This window comes from Sebastes fasciatus, chromosome 2, assembly GCF_043250625.1.
Source record: "Sebastes fasciatus isolate fSebFas1 chromosome 2, fSebFas1.pri, whole genome shotgun sequence".
NCBI lineage: Eukaryota > Metazoa > Chordata > Actinopteri > Perciformes > Sebastidae > Sebastes > Sebastes fasciatus.
The window spans coordinates 42,538,037-42,558,773 of record NC_133796.1 but is presented as its reverse complement, the minus strand read 5'-3'; the positions used below and the strand labels follow the sequence as shown (position 1 = coordinate 42,558,773).

The window sequence follows — 20,737 nt, the reverse complement described above, 5'->3', positions numbered from 1 at the left end:
CTGCACAAAGTGAGTAAATAAAGCCAGTGACAGCTCTCACACAATTGTTACACTCCACATCTTCATCATCATCATCAGTCCTAATCATAATGCAGGACAAATTCGCCATAAAAACTTAAACAAATAAATTGTGTTCACCTATCAAACTTCCCATTTCTAATGATATCCAGGTGGGGGATATTACTGATTGTCTTGATCATTTTGGAAAGTTGTGAATGGATCAGTCTGATTGCTGTAAACATATAAACACAGCGGTGACACTCGTTACATGCTGCATGGTGGTGCAGCATGCAGCACCATGCTGCATGCTGCACCACCTGACAGAATCAGGAGGGAACGAGTGTTCAGAGACCTCCTCACCTACAAGCTCCTCCATCTCTGTGTCAGAAAAAATGCTTTTCTTGGTCTTCCTCTCGGTAGTCGCCGTGAGTCACAGTAAAGATCTACTGATCAACAGGCTCAGTACTATGTAGTAACATTCATGAGGTGCTTTGCATTGACTGAATGTGGGCGTGAAGGGGGGCGGAATATAAGGCGGCTCCACATTTGCACATTTCCAGGTGGAGTGTGATTTATAAAGGGAACATTGCCTACAGGTGTGCGTATACACAATTTTAGAAGTCAGATTTGTTTTTGGCACACGCCATTTTCGGCTTTTGTGCGCATATAAATTTTTAGTATGGATCCTACGCTCAGTTTTAAAAATGAGACCCCTGGTCTGCCTGACTGTGCAACAGTTTCTTTCCCCAAACAATCAGGGCTCTGAACAATAGCAAGATATTGCCCCGACCAAACAATTTAATACAACCATGAACTGAACTGCATCAGCCAACCTGCCCATCTCTCTCTCTCTCTCTCTCTCTCTCTCTGGCCACTTTAATACAGCCTTACCAAACGACATTGCACTGCTTACTGTGGCACTTTATTTTTTTACTTAGAGTATATCTATTTATTTATAATAAACTAGATGAGTCACCTTTTTAATACTGGACAGTCTTTTTTTATCGCATACTTTTAATACTGAAGACAATACTTGTCATTTATTGTCTGATTGTCTACTGTCGTGATTGTTATTGTTGGTTGTTGTATGTATGCGACAGATGGACTAGGAAACAATATTTTGTTTTTATGTAAAATAAAAACAAAATAAAGAACGTTGAACCTTGAAACCTAGTTTGACCGTTTGATCGGCTCTGATTGGTTGTTTTCCTTCGGTCTGTGAAATCTTGCAGATGCCGTTAGGAGCACCGGAGGACACCGGAGGACACCAGAAGACACAGAGGGACATGATTTTTTTCAGATTACCTGTACCAGAAGACACAGAGGGACATGATTTTTTTCAGATTACCTGTCTCATGCACTACTGTCAGGATACAATGACTGTTTTATAAAAATAACTTTTTTGAATCATATTTGCTTCATTTCTACCCACTGCTGCTGTAATGCATAGGATTTAATCTGTGATCCACACTCCGCAGCAGAAGGGGGCGGTAATGCAGCTCAGACACTGGTTGCCTACCGCCGTTAAAACCCACGAAGAAGAAGTTGTTCCTTCCCCTCGGTCATGTGACGTCATGAGCAGACCGTGTGATCCACTGCTGTATCCATCCATGGTGTAAGAGGGATCCAGACCATCAACTCCACCAGCAGGCTACTGTTCTTATCATTATCCCCGTTGTAAGGAAGAAGACGAGGCTTTTGTTTGAGGTGTCGCTGCTGGCCGCTGACCCCCCCTCGCAGAGAGCAGGATGACGGCGGCGGTGTTCTTCGGATGCACCTTCATCGCGTTCGGCCCAGCCATCTCTCTGTTCCTCTTCACCATCGCCCGGGAGCCGCTGAGGGTCATCTTCCTCATAGCAGGGTGAGACTTTAACCTATATTCACCACAGCAGGGTGATAATCAACTGATCCTCGTCACAGTAGGCTGATCCTGTCGTGTTTAATGAGATAGAACCCACCCAGTGTTTACCACAGCTAGCTGGCTAGCTAACAGAGCGCATCATTAGCTAGCTGCTGCTATTAGCTTCCACTTCCGGACATCTTTTGCTAGTTTCTTTTTTGACTAGTCACACTTTCAGTAAATACTAATCTGTCCAGGCTTGCTGTCACACATATCCAGTAAGAAGCACCACATCCGGTAACTCAAATATCCACTTTTAGAGTCCAAACGTTATTTGATCTCAGCTTTTAAACCAAACACAACATTAATGAGCTAACCGTGATCTGCTCTGGATTCAGAACAGTACCGTGATCTGCTCTGGATTCAGAACAGTACCGTGATCTGCTCTGGATTCAGAACAGTACTGTTATCTGCTCTGGATTCAGAACAGTACTGTTCTCTGCTCTGGATTCAGAACAGTACTGTTCTCTACTCTGGATTCAGAACAGTACTGTTCTCTGCTCTGGATTCAGAACAGTACTGTTCTCTACTCTGGATTCAGAACAGTACTGTTCTCTGCTCTGGATTCAGAACAGTATTGTGATCGGCTCTGGATTCAGAACAGTACTGTTCTCTGCTCTGGATTCAGAACAGTACTGTTCTCTGCTCTGGATTCAGAACAGTACTGTTCTCTGCTCTGGATTCAGAACAGTACTGTTCTCTGCTCTGGATTCAGAACAGTACTGTTATCTGCTCTGGATTCAGAACAATATTGTGATCGGCTCTGGATTCAGAACAGTACTGTTCTCTGCTCTGGATTCAGAACAGTACCGTTCTCTGCTCTGGATTCAGAACAGTACTGTTATCTGCTCTGGATTCAGAACAGTACTGTTATCTGCTCTGGATTCAGAACAGTACTGTTCTCTGCTCTGGATTCAGACCCCCATTCACTTTTTACTGTCATTTTTGGGACAATGAAACGTGATATTGATATTGTGTCTGATAATGGAACCGTAAAGGAGGGCTTTAGTGAGTTGCACAGATTGTCGTCCATCACTTAAACCAGGCTGCATAAACGTAACTAACAGTGACTTCAGACGTTTCACAGCTGCTTTGACATTTTAAAGAGCGAAATAAACAAACATATTTTGCGTTACCTTTCAGAGTAAAAGTACACATGTTATAAGGAAATGTAGTGAAGTAAAAGTATACATTTTATTTAGGAAATATAGTGGAGTAAAAGTACACATTTTAGGTAGGAAATGTATCAGAGTAAAAGTACACATTTTATTTATTCGTCTCATGCAGAGCGCTGCTCATCTCCCTCCAGCCGCTACCGGCTGAGAGAGGAGGAGTCCAGAGCTGCCGCATGTCTGGAGAACCGGAGTTACGTTTAACATTTCTTTACTTATACAAATGCTTAAAAACACTTTCATATAACTCTGTTAGTCGTCCTTCAATACAAGGCGCAAATCCTTAATATCCATACAATCGATTTTTTGCGTTTCAAATTGATTTTATATCGATATACGTCCCCCGTGAAGGACAACTTGCCGAGTACCTATCGATGTAGTTGTATCGTAGGAACATAAATCGATACATCGATGTAGTAGATGAATCGTTACACCCCTAATGTCAATGACTATGAAATGAACGTTCCTGTCCTGCTGTCTCTTGTAAGCCGTAGAGGACATTTCAGCTTGGTTTGGTACCTGATCCTCAGGCCAGTGTTGTGCCAAAAATGAACAACCTGTCGAAAAATGAATACCCTGTGGGAAGTGCCTGAGTTAGATCATTTATTTAGACTTTAAGGCTGCATGTCTGTGTCCTCATTCACAGCTAATTGTGACTACAACGACTTGAAGGAAGTCTTAATAAAACATAAACAGGTAAATATAGATGTTATAACATTTGGATATATGCAGAAAATTATTGGACTGAAAGCAAACTAAAGAACACATTCAGCAATCAAATCAATTTATTTTTGTATAGCGTCAAATCACAACAGAAGTTATCTCAAGACGCTTTATATATATATATATATATATATATATATATATATATATATATATATATAGAGCAGGTCTATGACCGTACACCATAGTTTAGAGACCCAACAGGATCCACCAAGCGCACTGTGGCCAGGAAAAACTCCCCGATTACTGGGAAGAAACCTGGAGCAGAACCGGGCGCAGGGCGGGCGGCCATCTGCCGAGACCGGCTGGGGGGATAGATAGATAGTGAGAGTGAGAGAGAGAGTGAGAGAGTGAGTGAGAGAGAGAGTGAGAGAGTGAGAGAGTGAGAGAGAGTGAGAGTGAGAGAGAGTGAGAGAGAGAGAGAGAGAGAGAGAGAGAGAGAGAGAGAGAGAGAGAGAAAAAAAAAACCCAGCCACAATAGCAGTCTAGCAGCTGTAATAGCTAATACAGGTAGGACTGATAACACAAAACCAATAGTGGTGGATGGAAAGAGTGATAATACAACTATCGGAAAGCCAGCACTGTCCAGCATCTCTCCTCAGTACGTCCATGTGTATTGGTGTGGGACGTCCCTGCGATCGATGCCTGTGCGTTGGTTCCTGCAGCATCAGCATGCTTGCTGGGAGCTCTTGATGTCTTTGGCAGTGATTGAGAAGTGTTATTCTCCAGGCTGCCACATTGTCACTAGGTGTTGGAAATCCCTCGTTAGCATTGGTAGTCCCTCGTACAGACGTAGTTAATTAGGGATGGTAGCAGTTGGTGTCAAGCAGGCACCGATGCGGCAGCAGATGCAGCCACAATACCGGAGACCACCAAGATCCAAGTGTACCCATGCTCCAGGTATAACCTCGCTCCAGGTATGACCTCACTCCAGGTGTGACCCCGCTCCACGGTTAGCTGCGAGACAAGGAGGCACAAGGACTCCCGGGAAGGAATGAAGTTAGTAACAACATGGACATGGGACATGAGTATATACAGAAGGAGAGGGGAGCTCAGTGTGTCATAGGAAGTTCCTTATGACAGTGTGTCATAGGAAGTCCCCCGGCAGTCTATGCCTATAGCAGCTTAAGTATAAGCGTTATCAAAGAGGAAAGTCTTTAGCCTACTCTTAAATGTAGAGACGGTGTCTGCCTCCCGGACTGAAACTGGGAGCTGGTTCCAGAGAAGAGGAGCTTGATAGCTGAAGGCTCTTGCTCCCATTCTACTTTTGGAGACTCTAGGAACCTCAAGTAACCCTGCAGTCTGTGAGCGCAGTGCTCTAGTGGTGTAGTAGGGTACTATGAGCTCTTTAAGATATGATGGGGCCTGACCGTTTAGCGCTTTGTAGGTGAGGAGGACGATTTTAAAATCTATTCTGGATTTTACAGGCAGCCAGTGCAGAGAAGCTAATACAGGCGTAATATGATCTCTTTTTCTAGTTGTAGTCAGTACACGTGCTGCAGCATTCTGGATCAACTGGAGAGTCTTAAGAGACTTATTGGAGCAGCCTGATAATAAGGAATTGCAGTAATCGAGTCTAGAGGTAACAAATGCATGGACTAATTTTTCTGCATCATTTTGACACAGGATGTGCCTGATCTTCGCAATGTTACGTAGATGAAAGAAGGCAGTCCGTGAGGTTTGTTTTATGTGAGAGTTAAAGGACATATCCTGGTCGAAGACAACTCCCAGATTCCTTACGGTGGTGCTGGAGGCCAGGGCAATGCCATCTAAAGTAACTATATCATTAGATAATTTGTTTCGGAGGTGCTCAGGGCCTAGTACAATAACTTCAGTTTTGTCTGAGTTTAACATCAGGAAATTGCAGGTCATCCAGGTTTTTATGTCCTTAAGGCATGCTTGAAGTTTAGTTAACTGGTTTGTTTCGTCTGGCTTGATTGATAGATATAATTGGGTATCATCTGCATAACAATGAAAGTTTATGGAGTGTTTTCTAATAACATTGCCCAAGGGAAGCATATATAAGGTAAATAGAATTGGTCCAAGTACAGAACCCTGTGGAACTCCGTGACTAACTTTGGCGTACATGGAGGACTCATCGTTTTGAGATAACTTCTGTTGTGATTTGACGCTATACAAAAATAAATTGATTTGATTTGATTTGATTTGATCGTTGACATGTACAAACTGAGATCGATCTGATAAATAGGACTTAAACCAACTTAGTGCAGTTCCTTTAATGCCAATTAAATGTTCCAGTCTTTGTAATAGGATGTCATGGTCAATGGTGTCGAAAGCAGCACTGAGATCTAGCAAGACAAGTACAGAGACAAGTCCTTTGTCCGATGCCATTAGAAGGTCATTTGTAATTTTCACTAGTGCTGTCTCTGTGCTATGGTGCACTCTAAATCCTGACTGATAATCTTCGAATAAATGATTGTTCTGTAGAAAGTCACACAGCTGACTGGCAACTACTTTCTCGAGTATTTTTTAGGTAAAGGGAAGGTTAGATATAGGTCTATAGTTGGCTAGGACCTCTGGATCAAGAGTGGGCTTTTTAAGAAGAGGTTTAATTACAGCTACTTTAAAGGACTGTGGTACATAGCCTGTTAGTAAAGACACATTGATCATATCCAGTAAAGAGGTGCTAACTAGAGGTAAAACTTCTTTAAGCAGTCTAGTTGGAATAGGGTCTAGGAGACAGGTAGATGATTTAGATGAGATCAGTGAGGTTAATTTGTGGAGATCGATAGGAGAAAAGCAGTCTAAATATATATCAGGTTGTACAGCTGTTTCTAAGGTTCCTAAGTTTGAGGATAAATTGGTACCAGTTGACGGTAGGAGGTGATTAATTTTGTCTCTAATAGTTATGATTTTATCATTAAAGAAACTCATGAAGTCACTACTACTGAGGGTTGTAGGAATACATGGCTCAATAGAGCTGTGACTTTCTGTCAGCCTGGCTACAGTGCTGAATAGAAACCTAGGGTTGTTCTTATTTTTCTCTATTAATGATGAGTAATGGGCTGCTCTGGCATCACGGAGAGCCTTCCTATATGTTTTAAGACTATCTTGCCAGACTAAATGAGATTCTTCCTGTTTGGTGGAACGCCATATCCTTTCCAGTTTCCTCGATGCTTGCTTTAATTTGCGTGTTTGAGGGTTATACCATGGAGCTGACTTCCTTTGTTTTACTAACTTCTTTTTTAGAGGGGCAACAGAATCAAGTGTGACTCGCAGTGAGTCTGTAGCACTATCTACAAGATGATCAATTTGGGTAGGGCTAAAATTAACATACGAGTCCTCTGTTATATTGAGACATGGTATTGAATTTAATGCTGATGGAATCACTTCCTTAAATTTAGCTACAACACTATCGGATAGACATCTAGTGTACACACTTTTATCTGATGGTGTATAGTCTAGTAATAAGAATTCAAAAGTGATTAAATAATGGTCTGATAAAAGAGAGTTCTGTGGAAAAACAATTAAATGTTCAATTTCAACGCCATATGACATAACAAGGTCGAGGGTGTGGTTAAAGCGGTTAGTGGGTTTATGCACGTTCTGCGAGAAACCAATTGAATCTAATAAAGAGATAAACGCAGTACTGAGGCTATCATTATCAACGTCCACATGAATATTAAAATCACCTACTATAATGACTATCTGTTTTCAGGACTAAGCTTGATAGAAACTCTGAGAATTCAGATAGAAATTCAGAATATGGGCCTGGAGCGCGGTACACTATAACAAATAAAATTGGCTGTAGTGCTTTCCAGGTTGGGTGTGAAAGACTAAGAACAAGGCTTTCAAATGAGTTATAATTTAGTTTAGTTTTAGGGTTTATTAATAGGCTTGAGTCGAAGATGGCTGCAACTCCACCTCCTCGGCCGGTGTCTCGAGGAATGTGAGTATTAATATGACTCGGGGGAGTGGATTCGTTTAGGCTGACATATTCTTCCTGACACAGCCAGGTTTCAGTAAGACAAAATAAATCAATGTGATTATCTGATATTAAATAATTTACTAGTAGAGCTTTAGATGACAGAGATCTGATATTTAAGAGTCCACATTTAATTCTCCTGTTTTGTTGCTTTATTGCAGTGCTAGTGTTATATTTTATTAGATTATTATGTTTAACTCCTCTTCTGTTTACTTTTGATTTAATTAATTTAGGTGGGGCAGACACAGTCTCAGTTAGGTTTGGGGTTAAGCTATGGGTGGGTAACTGCTCTAATGGAAGCGCAGAGAAGTGTGTAAGACTACAGCTCTGCGTCCTGGAATGACCCCTGGTTTGTCATGGATTTGTTCCACCAACAATCTTGGTCAGATTTCTGGATAAGAGAGCTGCACCATCCAAAGTAGGATGAATGCCGTCTCTCCTAATCAGACCAGGAATTCCCCAGAAAGGGTTCCAATTGTCAATGAAACCCACATCGTTTGCTGGACACCACCACGACAGCCAGCTGTGGAATGACTTCATGCGGCTATACATGTCGTCACTGGTCAAATTGGGGAGGGGTCCAGAGAAAACTACGGAGTCCGACATTGTTTTTGCATATGCACACACCGATTGGACATTAACTTTAGCAATCCCCTCATAATTGAACTAATGTCACACCTGCCTGTCCTGAGCCCTTTTCATATATCTAATTGTGTATCTATTTATTTTTCTTCTCAGAGCGTTTTTCTGGCTGGTGTCTCTGCTGCTGGCCTCTCTGGTGTGGTTCATCTCGGTTCAGATCAGTAATAAGGACAGCGCGACGCAGCAGAAAGGTCTCCTCATCTTCGGCGTGGTGCTGTCCGTCCTGCTGCAGGAAACCTTCCGCTTCGCTTACTACAAGCTGCTCAAGTGAGTTGTCCACAGCTGTCTGACTGTTTTACACACTGTCATCCTCAACACAGTCTCACTGACAGATTTATATACAGTAGGGATGGAACGGTTCACAAAATTCACCGTTCGGTTCATATCACGGTTTTCGGTTGTGATTTCAACATGCTTTTCATTTATTTGGCAAAAATAAGTTAACAAATGTTTGCCTTAACAAAAGTATGGCTTCCATAAGGAACATAAACACTTCTTCATTGTAAAATATTAATTGAAAGAATAGGTCTTCTACAGTCATTAGTGCAAAAAAATATGCATCTTTGTTATTTTAATATAATTATGATGAAATTATAGACTAAGGCCATCAACATATATTTAAGCATAAGCTCAACCAGAACTATAATAATAATTAAAAAAAAGAACAGTATAACATATGTCTCAATTCCCTGATTATCAGCTCTTAATTGAAAGATTAGTTTTTCCACTCACAAAGTGCAGTATTTGAGGGAATATGGTTGGATGTCTGTGTCACCGTGTTATTTAAAAATAATTAATAACTATAAAACACATAACAGGGATTGTGCTGCTGGAATTACTGTGTTGCTTAAGTGTATAGCGCGGCTCAAGTAACGTTACGTTAATCATATGTTGAAATCCAGCATCCTCCACGACTCCATAAGGCTGCATATCTTTCTCTATAAACCTCCCCGATGCTGTAGTTGTGTTTTTACCCTGTCTGAGTCTGAGTCTGAATCTGAGTCTGAATCTGCATGTAGAGGCTGTTTAAATGCTGCGGGGAGAAGGAGTTGCTCTTTTCTACCCGGAGTGTTGCCGCTAGCATCACCACACGTGTTGCACAGTGCTCACACAGTCACCGTTTATTCCACCACTTTTTTCCCGTCATTTTCATGGTAACACTAAATCTGTAATGCTCCATACAGCAGAGCCAAACGATGCTGGTGGATCCTCTAACTGGACTTTATCGTGTCTACTCGCCATTTCCTAAACTGACTGACAGCCGCACTTCATCCGTGAAAGAGGCTGGGTCACGCTTCATCAACACATGCGCAATAAAATCTGGTCTGCACTCGCCGAAATTGAGCCAATAGCAACGCACGACCGCAGCTTCAGTTACACTGCGCATGTGTTAAACCCCCGTACCTCAAGACTCATGTCCGCCCGTGTCCCAGCCTCCTTCCATAGGCCTTGATTTCTAGTGTGACAATAAACGGGAGCCTAACTCTACATGAAATAAAACACAATCGGCCTCATAACTTATTTCAAATGAACCGAACAATTCATACACGACCTGAACTGTGACTAGAGAACCGAACGATTCAGATTTTTTACCTGAACCGTTCCATCCCTAATATTCAGTGTGAATCATTTCATCTGGTCCTAAGTCTTTCACCATCATAATGATTGTCATCAGATTTCCATCACATCCTTCATTGTAGAGTTGAATGTTTTATTATGTTTAATTTGATTTTTAGTATCTTTTTTGTGACAGCAGTGGATTTTTTTTTTTACACTGCTTTTTTTTTTATAATAGCTAAGCTAAGTAAGAAGTTTAACATAACTGAAGGAAGGGAGGAAAATGTAGATATAATCCTGATGGCAGAAACTATTAGATCAACTAAGATGCTGCTGTGTCCAAAATCCATACTACATCATAATAATAATAATAATAATAATAATAATAATAATAATAAATTGGACTTGTATAGCGCCTTTCAAGAAACCCAAGGACGCTTTACAAAGAGAGCACTCAAAATCATACTAATAAATCAAACCAGGTAATTAAAAGAGTGATGTGTAGGGAGAGTTAAAGGTCATAGGCCTTGATGAACAGGTGGTGCTTGAGATGCTTTTTGAAAGTGTCTAGAGATGAAGCATTTCTGATTTCAGGAGGGATACTAATTGTACTCAGTATACAGTATTCTATATACTACTTTTTACTGTGTAGTTAGTGTACAACAAATCAACATACTTAAAGCAGTCAGAAGTCAATCAAACTGATTTGAAAATGCCACTGCCAAAATATCTTTCTAAAGATTTAAAATGAATTTGTTAAGCTCTTTCTGCAGCTGTTTTACCAGCTTTTATTTTGTGCCTTCATTGCATCAATAGTGTCCATGAACAGCACATCCAAAAATCAAGTGCATTGTTTTGTTTTGAACATACCTAATTTTGTCACACACTGCTTAGAGTTAGTATGTAGTCTGGAATTGGGACAAAGCTTATGTTAATGAACAACAGTAGCCACTAGAGGCCACTAAAGTGTAATATTCTGTCATTTATCCTGAAGTGAAATGAATGGCCGGTGCTGTCTTTTATCATACAAAACTACCAGGGAGGGACACACATTGCATGTCCACGACACTACACGGCTGGCTACAGGGGCTACAGGGGCTGCTGGGGACTCAGTTGTCTGTTGTGCTCATACACTGCAGCTGGAGCACCGCTGCATGCGAGGCACTAATCCCGTCGGTTAACGGTTAATAATCGGTTAACGAGGGTCGGTTATCGGTTCAGAATTCTTTTCAAAATTAGCATCCCTAATGTGCTCTCAAGTTGTAAGTATGATGGTATTTTAGGTTTTGGGCTGCAACTCTATTAATCTGATTATTTTCTTGATTAATCGATCAATTGTTTGGTTTATGAAATGTCAATAATTTATGAAAATTCCAACACAATTCCCCAGAACCCAAGGTGATGTCATCAAATGTCTTGTTTTGTCCGACCAACAGTCCAAAACCCTAATATATTCAGTTTATTCTCATCAGAGACAAAGAAAACCATCAAATGTTCATATTTGATCGGCTAGAACCAGTGACCTTTTGCTTTAAACAAACTTAGAAATAGTTGCAAATTTATTTTCCGTCTATCGACTAATGGATGAACTAACGACTAATGGATGGACTAACGACTAATGGGTGGACTAACGACTAATGGGTGGACTAACGACTAATGGGTGGACTAACGACTAATGGGTGGACTAACGACTAATGGATGGACTAACGACTAATGGATGGACTAACGACTAATGGATGGACTAACGACTAATGGATGAATTAACGACTAATGGATGGACTAACGACTAATCGATGAACTAATGACTAATCCGTTCATCTCTAAAAAATAGTCTGGAATGAAAGATGGAAACCAGTGGCCATTTGAAAAACTTAAAACCTGTGGCATTCTCTCTAAAAAGGTCAATGTTAGAAGAAAGTGTACAATATGTGATTCTGTAAAGACCACCTGATATTCATTGCCGAGCTGAGGTAATAATTGTGTATTGGAGTTATTTGTTGGAAAAAAGTCAAATCTGCATGAAAAATAACAGGAAATGAAAAAGATTTAGTTTTAATTGAACCCTGTAGATCAAGTGGAGTTTTCATTATCATCATCATCACACCCTGACTAGTAGTTTCCCAGCGTGTTTGTCCCTCTGGTGTCCCAGTTTGTTCCAGTTTCCCACCGTTCGTCTTTTTCCTGTAAAGCTTCATTGTTGAAGCGCGTATCATCTTCCTCTGACTGACATACATATTCCTAATTGATGTTGTTGTTTCCAGCACACAGTGAAACTAGGAGCTGAAATGCTGATCTGTCAGGTTTTTCTTGCAGGAAAGCGAATGAAGGCCTCCTCACTCTCAGTCAAGAGGAAACCATGCCGATCTCCATACGGCAGCTGGCCTACGGTACATTTAGTCTTCACTTCACATCACTATCTGTCTTTTTACTCTCTGTCCAAATCGCCATGCAAACACAGTCAAAGTGTTATTCCAGCTGAAGAGGGTTTAAAAAACTGATAATTTGCCAAGTATTCATTGTTTAAAGGGGCACTCCACCAATTTTACACATCAAATTCAGTTTATTTGTCATGGAAGTACTAGTAGTATTAGTGCTAGTATTATGTCTTCTGTGGTTCTGAAATTTTGAGTGGAAAGCCTGCGTTACAAACGTGAGACTGGCCTGGGAATATCTAACAAAAGATGCATCATACTACAGACTAAAAGTCAGGTATCTCGGTCTCTGCTGCTTCGTTTTTCTAAAATCAGCATCTCAAGTCCCCCAACGTCACAGAAGCACAAAACAACTCGCTGGGATACTTAAAGACATTAATCCAGTCCCTTAAAGGGACTATTTGTAACTTTCAGAAATGCTTGTTAACGGCCACAGGTGTCGCTGTTAAGTCAACGAAAGTCAGCGTCGGGTTCGCCCTTGCTCGCTCTAAATAGACATGAACGAGCATCGCTCAACACAGTGAGGCGACACACGTCAGCTAAAAGCACAATATCACTCTATATTTCAGCTGCTTGGCAGTAATGTTGGCTGACCAGACGAAGGTCTCTCCATGAATCAATGCTGATCCTGGTGTTGGCTTTTCCTGCTTCAGCAAAAGCGGGTCGGTGCCGGGGCTGAAGCAGGAAGAGAAACGTTATCGCCTCTCGACTGCGCACGCAGGGAGACACCGGCACCCGGTCGGAGAAGATAACGTTTCTCTCTGCGGAGCCCCGTCACTTCACAAGACACGGGAAACCTCTGTTGGTCTGGAGGAGCTGCAGCAGTTATTTCTGCACAAACGTCCACTGTACATTCACTAGATATTCTCAGAGCTAAACCAGCTCTTCTGCAGTGTGGAGTGAGCAGCATGCACGTCTAGAGGTGGAGCGAGACAGCGAGAACGCGCGGTGTGTGAGTGAAGGCAGGCAGAGGAGCAGTGACTCCGGCCATTTATTTATTTCTGCCTTTATTTATTTCTGTATTTCCTCAACCATATGTCAATAAGGGGGGGCGAGACAGGTACAGTTTTACAGATTTGTGAACTCTCAAATTCATCAACCAGTGGCTGTTGAGTGACACCATCAAGACAAGCCCCTTCATTAACATATGGGTGAAGGAATAGAGAAATAAATAAAAGCAGAAAAAATAAATAGAGAAATGCATAAATAGGGAAATAACTAAAAACAGAAATTAATGTAAACAGAAAAAAATAAAGTAAGAATAAAAAAATAAGTAAGTAGTCAAATAAATGTTATGTTTCATTTTTCTATTTCTGTGCATTTTTATTTATTCTTTTAAATTAACCTGCACTTTTATTTGATACATTTCTTTCTTTATTTCATTTATTTATTTGAGTCATCAATTAATTAATTTATTATAATGGCAGCTTTAGACCTCCATAAGATCTTGATCACAACTCTGATCTGAGTGAAACACGGTTTCCGTTTCTTAATTACCGTAAACATATATTTTATAACTTCTGTACTGCAGTTTCTCGTTGCTAATCGGCCAACATATACCCCATGATCAATTAAACCGGCTGCTAATATTGTCCATGCAGTGGAGTGGAATAAAACACTGTCCTCGTTGTCTTGCCTCAGTATCCGGCCTCGGCTTCGGCTTCATGAGTGGAGCGTTTTCGGTGGTGAACATCCTGGCAGACTCTGTGGGGCCGGGGACCGTCGGGATCCACGGAGACTCTCAGCACTACTTCCTGTCCTCAGGTACCAATGCCCACATTCCCATTTGTTAGATGAAACAGCTGTCCGCTACAGTGTGTACTTTGTTTTTTTGACATCATGAACAAAAGCATGTATTTAGTTTGTAAAGTTGTTCCCACCCCTTTCCTCTGGGTTGTCAAAAGGAGAGTTAACGAAAAGTGGGGGCAGCAATAATGTGAATTTGATGAGGAATAAGTTAGTTAGAGTTTCCAGAATCCAGCATGTAACACTGTTCCTTTCTCAGCCTTCATGACTATGGCCATCATCCTGCTTCACATGTTCTGGGGGGTTGTCTTCTTTGACGCCTGCGAGAAGCAGCGCTGGTGGGCGGTGGCCGCTGTCGTCATCAGCCACCTCATCGTTTCCTGTCTGGTGAGTGTTGCTGGGGGGTCGAAGGCGATGGTGAAACTTTGGGACTTTCTTTCTATTTGTGCTGAAAAAAAGATTTGAAGCTTCTGGGCATCAAACAAACACAGTGACGTCTGGTGGCTTGTAAAACTTACAGCATCCCTTCATGACGGGCCGAAGCACTACAACTGATTTGAATTGTCTTAGTTTCATATGTGTGCAATAAAAGTCACAGAAGCCCGTGTGTTATATAATATTAAATCCATAATACTTGTGCTGAATTAAATGTAGATGGTATTGTGCAATATGTTACAAAACAAATAATTAATAAAAAACACAGTAAAAGGATTTTGGATGGAGTGCAGAGCAGATTTTTTTAAAAATTAGAGCGTCGCCTTATCTCTTGCTCCAATTTTGCTCCGGTACCGCTCACATCATGAATTTGAAGCACGCCCGAGTGAGCCCAACCCGGAATCTGTGTATTTTGCGCGGGGCGGCTGCGTATGATTGTTTCAGACTTGTGTGACCCAAACATTTCCAATAACTCCAGAATGTTGTAAAGTCCAAAAGTCAACAGTTATTGAAAAAAGTGTTTTTAATCTAACAAAATATTCTGCTTGAGTCCATATTTGTTGGCGTTTAGCCTTTCAAAAACATGCGTGTGCTTTCCAACTCGCCGCCACACACCTGTGTTAAAGGGACGGTGTAGCAGCAATCAAACGAAACTGATGAGTTATATTCATTAAAAAAAAGTTTATTTAATAAAAAAAAAGACTGGCTCAGTTAATCCGACGAATCATTTATTATCCGTAACCACTTATCCTGTTCAGGGTCGCGTGGTACACCCTGGACAGGTCTCCAGACTATCACAGGGCTGACACATAGAAGCAGACAACCATTCACACCTACGAGACAATGAACCTAACCTGCATGTCTTTGAACTGTGGGAGGCAGCTGGAGAAGCGGAGAAAACCCACACTGACATTGGGAGAACATGCTAACTCCACAGAGAAGGGCCTCAAGCTGGATTTGAACCTGCGACCCTCTTGCTGTGAGGTGACAGTACTAACCACTGCACCACCGTTCAGCCCTAATCTGGCGAATCATCAAGGATTTTTTTTAGGGTGATGTCATAAAATATGAAGATGGACATTAGAAGCATTTAGAAAAATCTGAGTTGAGCGCAGAGGGATATTGAACGTAGCGGCTTTGAGCGGGGTAGCAGAGGGAACGAACAGCTCCGTGAGCGAGGAGTGGAAATTCTCATCGCTCCCCCGCTCACATGCCCTGGTGCCGATCACATAGTTTAGTTGCAAAACTGTCAAACTGATTGAAACACCAGTGACGTTTGAAGCTTCAGACCTCATCAATCAGGTGATATTCTACATTTCACACAAGCTCTGACACAATGTACTAAAACAGTGCGCTTCACAGGAGTGAAACAAGCTTTGGAGCTTCGGCATCATCCGACCAGCTCTAGTCTCGTGGCTTAAACCTGCTGTAGGCAGAATATTTTTGGCATCATTGGGCAAAAATCCCATAATAACCTGTCAACATATTGTAAATCAAGTGTTCTGTGAGAAAACTAGACTTCTGCACCTCCTCATGGCTCTGTTTTCAGGCTTTAGAAAATCAAGACTTTGGCCAATCACAGGCCATTTCAGAGAGCGCGTTCCTATTGACTGTTCCTATTGGCTGTACTCCGGCTGGTGGGCGGTGCTTGGTCTTTCCCAAACTTGATCTGAACATGGCTGCCATGTCACAAACTTTCTCATTTTACAGCTGAACAGTATACTACAAGATGATTCTGAGAACATCTGGGGTGAGAAATAGACATTAACGTAACAGAATATTGATTCATATTTGATCAGCGCTGCCTAGTTTGACTGTTTGGTCGGAGTTCACGAGTGATTGACAGCTGCTCAGAGACGGCAGACTCCATGGAAATACAGAAAATGGCACTACTAAAAATGAAAAACCTGCAAAAGGCCACATTGATGAGGTGGTGTAGCTGCAGGATACCACTAAATGTAGTCAAATGTATTTCCATGTTGATATCTGTTTCTCGTCTTCTCACGCAGACCTTCCAGAACCCCGACTACGTGGCCAGCCTGGTTCCCACCTACGTCATCTTGTTCCTGATGGGCGTCTGGGCATTTTACTCCGCCGGCGGCTCCCTCAGGAACCTCAAACTCTGCCTCACCTGCAAAGACAAGGACTTCCTGCTCGCCAACCACCGGCCCAGATAACGCAGCACGCCAGGCAGTGTGCAGGACTCTATCCAAAGATCACCGAGTTCACACACACACACACACACACACACACACACTGAACACAGCAAAGAAGCAGTGTTAACCCTCTGTTCTGCTGTTTAAGAGGTATTTCATCATCTTAAATCTAAAAACAGGAAAGTAAAAGCAGGAAAGGAACAGAAAGATCATTTTGGTTTGTGTCCAGCTCAGAAGCTCAGTTTGGTTGTGTGATGAGGTTCTAGTCAAAAATACAAAATCTCTTCGTCTGGCTGATGGTGTCGCCTGTTTGTCGCCTGATGATCTAAAAGAAACAACAAACCTACAGAAAGGTATTCTAAGTTGGCGACACTCTTTACATTCTGTACATATTCCAGCTTTTCTGACGGCAATCTTCTTTTCAAATGTATCAAATCTTTCAAAGGGTGGATTTATCATTTATGAACAAAACTCTGTAAATATGAATGCATTTTTAATTCCTTGATGTGTAGAAAGTGAGAAGTTTTAAGCTTTTTTCAAGATGTGATGTCTTCAGTCTGCGTAAGAAGAACTGGCCTTTGATTTGAAATGAACACAGCAGCTGAGCGGGGAGAAGATGGACTGGTGTTTATTTGTTTTATCCCATCATGAGGTCACGACTTCAATACTTCTGTAGGACATAAGGATGAAGTCATCGTGACTTCCTTTAGTTGCTTTTTGATTCCACGCTTGATAGGGATGCACCGATTGTAACAATTTGGTCGATAGCCGATGCCAATATTTTTGTTGTTTATTCCCCCTTTGTGCCACGAAACAAACAAACAAACAAATCCTTATCATAAAAACACTGAACTGTTTTAAAGTCATTCAGCCATCATTGAAATGTATAACCGTCTTTCATCTGAAAAAGATTCTTCTTTTGAAAATAACAGCTTCAAAAGCTTTTCAGCTGCTATACAGCACTATAACATTACTTACATAGCCCAACAAACATACCGATCTGCGGCCCATAAATTGGTGCATCCCTAAATCTTCGGTTATACTTTCCACAAAGACGGCTGCACGGACATGAGCTGATGTGGAATTGTGACGAGGAAACGTTTAAGTCTTTTATACTACGTGCAGGTTTCACCTTGCGGCAAACATTCTCAAAGCTCCTCAAAGTTCTTTTGTCCGCCTGTGTGGTTAGAACAATTTGGATGTGCGCAGACGGGGGAAAACCCGCCGCACGGAACCCCTGCAAAGGGACGTGTCTGATGGTGACGTCACTTTGGCCGTGCGACCCTTGCAGTTGCGGCAAGCATAAATCGAGCTTAAAGTTAGATTAAGTATTTCTGTCTTAATCAAAGCTAACGGTTCCTAATTTGAAGGCCAAATGCAGAAACATTTCAAATTTTAATTTGCAAGGTTGTCATCGTTACTATGTTTCCTCCCATTCTCCCTCCTGTCTCAAATCTGTTTAACTGATCACAAGTTTTGTCCCACTGCTGTTTCCGTTCTAAGCTAAACTGGAGAGGAATTAGACAATCTTAATTAATACTGTCAGTTACCTGATTTAGCTCATTATCTGAAGGTAACTGGAGTCAAATAAAAACTCATCTTCCATATAGATTAGCAGAAGGTTCCTGTACTTTAATTCTCACTCTTCTGTGTAACATTAAACAAACCCATGATGATATAATCAGAAATAGGACCAGGAACAGGAGGAAGCGTCAGCTCAGTGATCTTTGAATGTTTAATTTCTTTGTTGCCTTTTTTTTTATGTTTGTGAGCGAGCGCAAGAGTTAACGGTGTCCGATACGGTATCAATTCCAAACAATGAATGTTAACCTTTTGCACCTGATTTTCTTTTGTTGTTGGTCTACTTGTACAATTTGTATAGATTACAGTCTGCCGTGTTTCTACTAGTTAAATAGTTGAAGATGCGTTCAGCATGTTGCTTTCCTGCGTCGTGCTGCCACTTTACTCCAGAGAGAATTTGGCTTGTTCACACAGGTAGAGAAGACTCAGTTCATTAGGTACACCTGTAGCTAAAACTAGTACAACATTCCTGCAATAAATCCTCCTTCATGAATGTTCTCATTTATTGTTTTTGTTGGAATTGTTTTTAAGAGGTGTTTATTCAACTGTGTGGTCATTTTGGAGGATTTGGTTTGTGGCGCTCACATTACTATTTAGTCTCCCCTCATTGATCTAAACAAGGTGGACAAATGAATAGAAACACATGCCACTATAACGCAGTACAATTCACAGGCACCACAGACATTCATGTTCTCCTCAGGATGAATCGTGATTAAAAAAATGCTGATCTCTTAAAAGAGCAGTGTGTAGCATTTAGGGGGATCTATTGGGGTCGGGTCTAGAAGGTAAATCACAAGTTGCAAAAACTCTTGCGAGACTCGCTGCCCAACTCGCTATCCTAACCTTAACCATCCAAGGTCAATGCCTGACCCATAGAAACAGAATATAGGAGTAGAACGGACATTCCCATTCCAATCAACGTAGCAGGATGGTCAGGACGGTGGCCATTTTTATGTGTACGTTACCATAGTGACCGTTGTAGCAGGCTGACTAACGCATAAACTAAACCGACTTGCTGAGGTGAGGTTTTGCCGTAGCGACGACTAAGCGTGCAGTGTAGTCGTAACGTTATGAGGCACATAAAATGTAAATGAGTCAAATTGAACATCTGAATGCTTCATCCACACACTCTTGTCCCAGCGGAGGAAAGCACATTGCTATCACCAGATCAGTGATGACTTTGTTTGGCTCGTTTTCTATAATCAGTGTGGCATTGACTCGTGATGGAATTAGCAAGATTAGCGGACAGCTGGCTGGCTAGCTCTTGGGCCGGTTCCACCAGACATTGGAGCTGCTCTGATTACGGAAAATGAGCCGAACAGTGTACTGGTGGCCAGCGGCAGCGCCGGGTCTAAACGCTCCCTCCGCCTGGGGACAAGCTAACCAGCTAGCTGGCCCGTTAGCTGTGCCGCTTGGCACACGGGAGAAGTTTCAGTTGGTTGTAATCTGCAACCTCACCACTAGATGCTGTCAAATCCTACACACTGCTCCTTTAACTTTTCACCTAGCGACAATATCTGGTCAAAATTTTTACCAAAACTTTATGACTGCTGGATGATTTATGACGACTGGAAAATACTTAATTAACGACATTCCCATCATCCTCAGCTGTAACTCCTGTTTTTTTGCTAATTAGCAAATGTCAGAATGCTAACATGTTAAACTAAGGAAGTAAACATTAAATCTGCTAAACATCAACATGCTCGCATTGTCATTGTGAGCATGTTAATGTTAGCATCTGGCCGCTAGCATGGCTGTAGACTCTTGTTGAGATTTCCGTCTCAATAGGAACTAATGGGTCTGAGTGTTTAGAGATGAAATAACAGCAGACTTATTCTTCATCTCCTGCAACAAACAAACATCTCATTTCATGCAGAAACGCAGAAATCTACAGAAAACAAACAGTCATTTCATGGGACGTTTTTAATGAGCAGTCTGCAGGGCACAAAGCAGGCACCAGGTTTCATGTGTGTGTGTGTTTGTGTGTGAGAAATGGGGCAAAAGCCTTGTATGCTTCAGAAGGATGCTTCAGTTTGTCCGTAAAGACAAGGAGCTGAAGAAGTGTGTGTGCGTGCGTGCGTGAGAGAGATTAAGAGACTAATCGCACAAAACAATCTGAAATCACTTACTTTTTTTTGTTTGAATGTTTCTTCTTAAACCCCCTCTTCTCCTTCTCCTGGTTCCTGTTTCCATTTATGAAAGCAGACACCTCCTGGCTGGGTGACACAAAGCCTGTTGGGGTCTCTGAGGGCTTCAGTCAGTCAAAGGCCTTTTTTATGCAGACAGACAGACAGACAGACGCAGGAAGCGTTTCCTCTGCCGAAAAACCAGACGTTCACATGCTAATACGAGTCTGTGCACCTGTGACACCGGGGTCAACTCTGCAATATTGATGGTGTGTTTCCTGTCAGTTGTTAGGAGGTTGTATGTTCAGGTTTAAATCAGGT

General features: G+C 41.7%; 1 protein-coding gene across 2 annotated transcripts; it reads left to right on the top strand.

Moving 5' to 3' along the window:
- Nucleotides 1-1,563: 1,563 nt before the first annotated feature.
- aph1b (APH1B gamma secretase subunit) lies at nucleotides 1,564-18,783 on the top strand. 2 transcript variants are annotated; one of them, XR_012592524.1, is made up of 7 exons: nucleotides 1,564-1,861; nucleotides 8,480-8,650; nucleotides 12,254-12,327; nucleotides 14,014-14,136; nucleotides 14,378-14,505; nucleotides 16,563-17,593; nucleotides 17,670-18,783. XR_012592524.1 is itself a non-coding variant. In XM_074624357.1 (6 exons), the coding sequence occupies exons 1-6, from the start codon at nucleotides 1,749-1,751 to the stop codon at nucleotides 16,728-16,730; spliced, it is 777 nt and encodes a 258-aa protein (XP_074480458.1). In that variant the 5' UTR covers nucleotides 1,564-1,748; the 3' UTR covers nucleotides 16,731-18,783. The 2 variants fall into 2 exon arrangements, 1 of the variants encoding a protein (XP_074480458.1); XM_074624357.1 differs by having other exon boundaries at nucleotides 16,563-18,783.
- The last annotated feature ends 1,954 nt before the right edge of the window (nucleotides 18,784-20,737 follow it).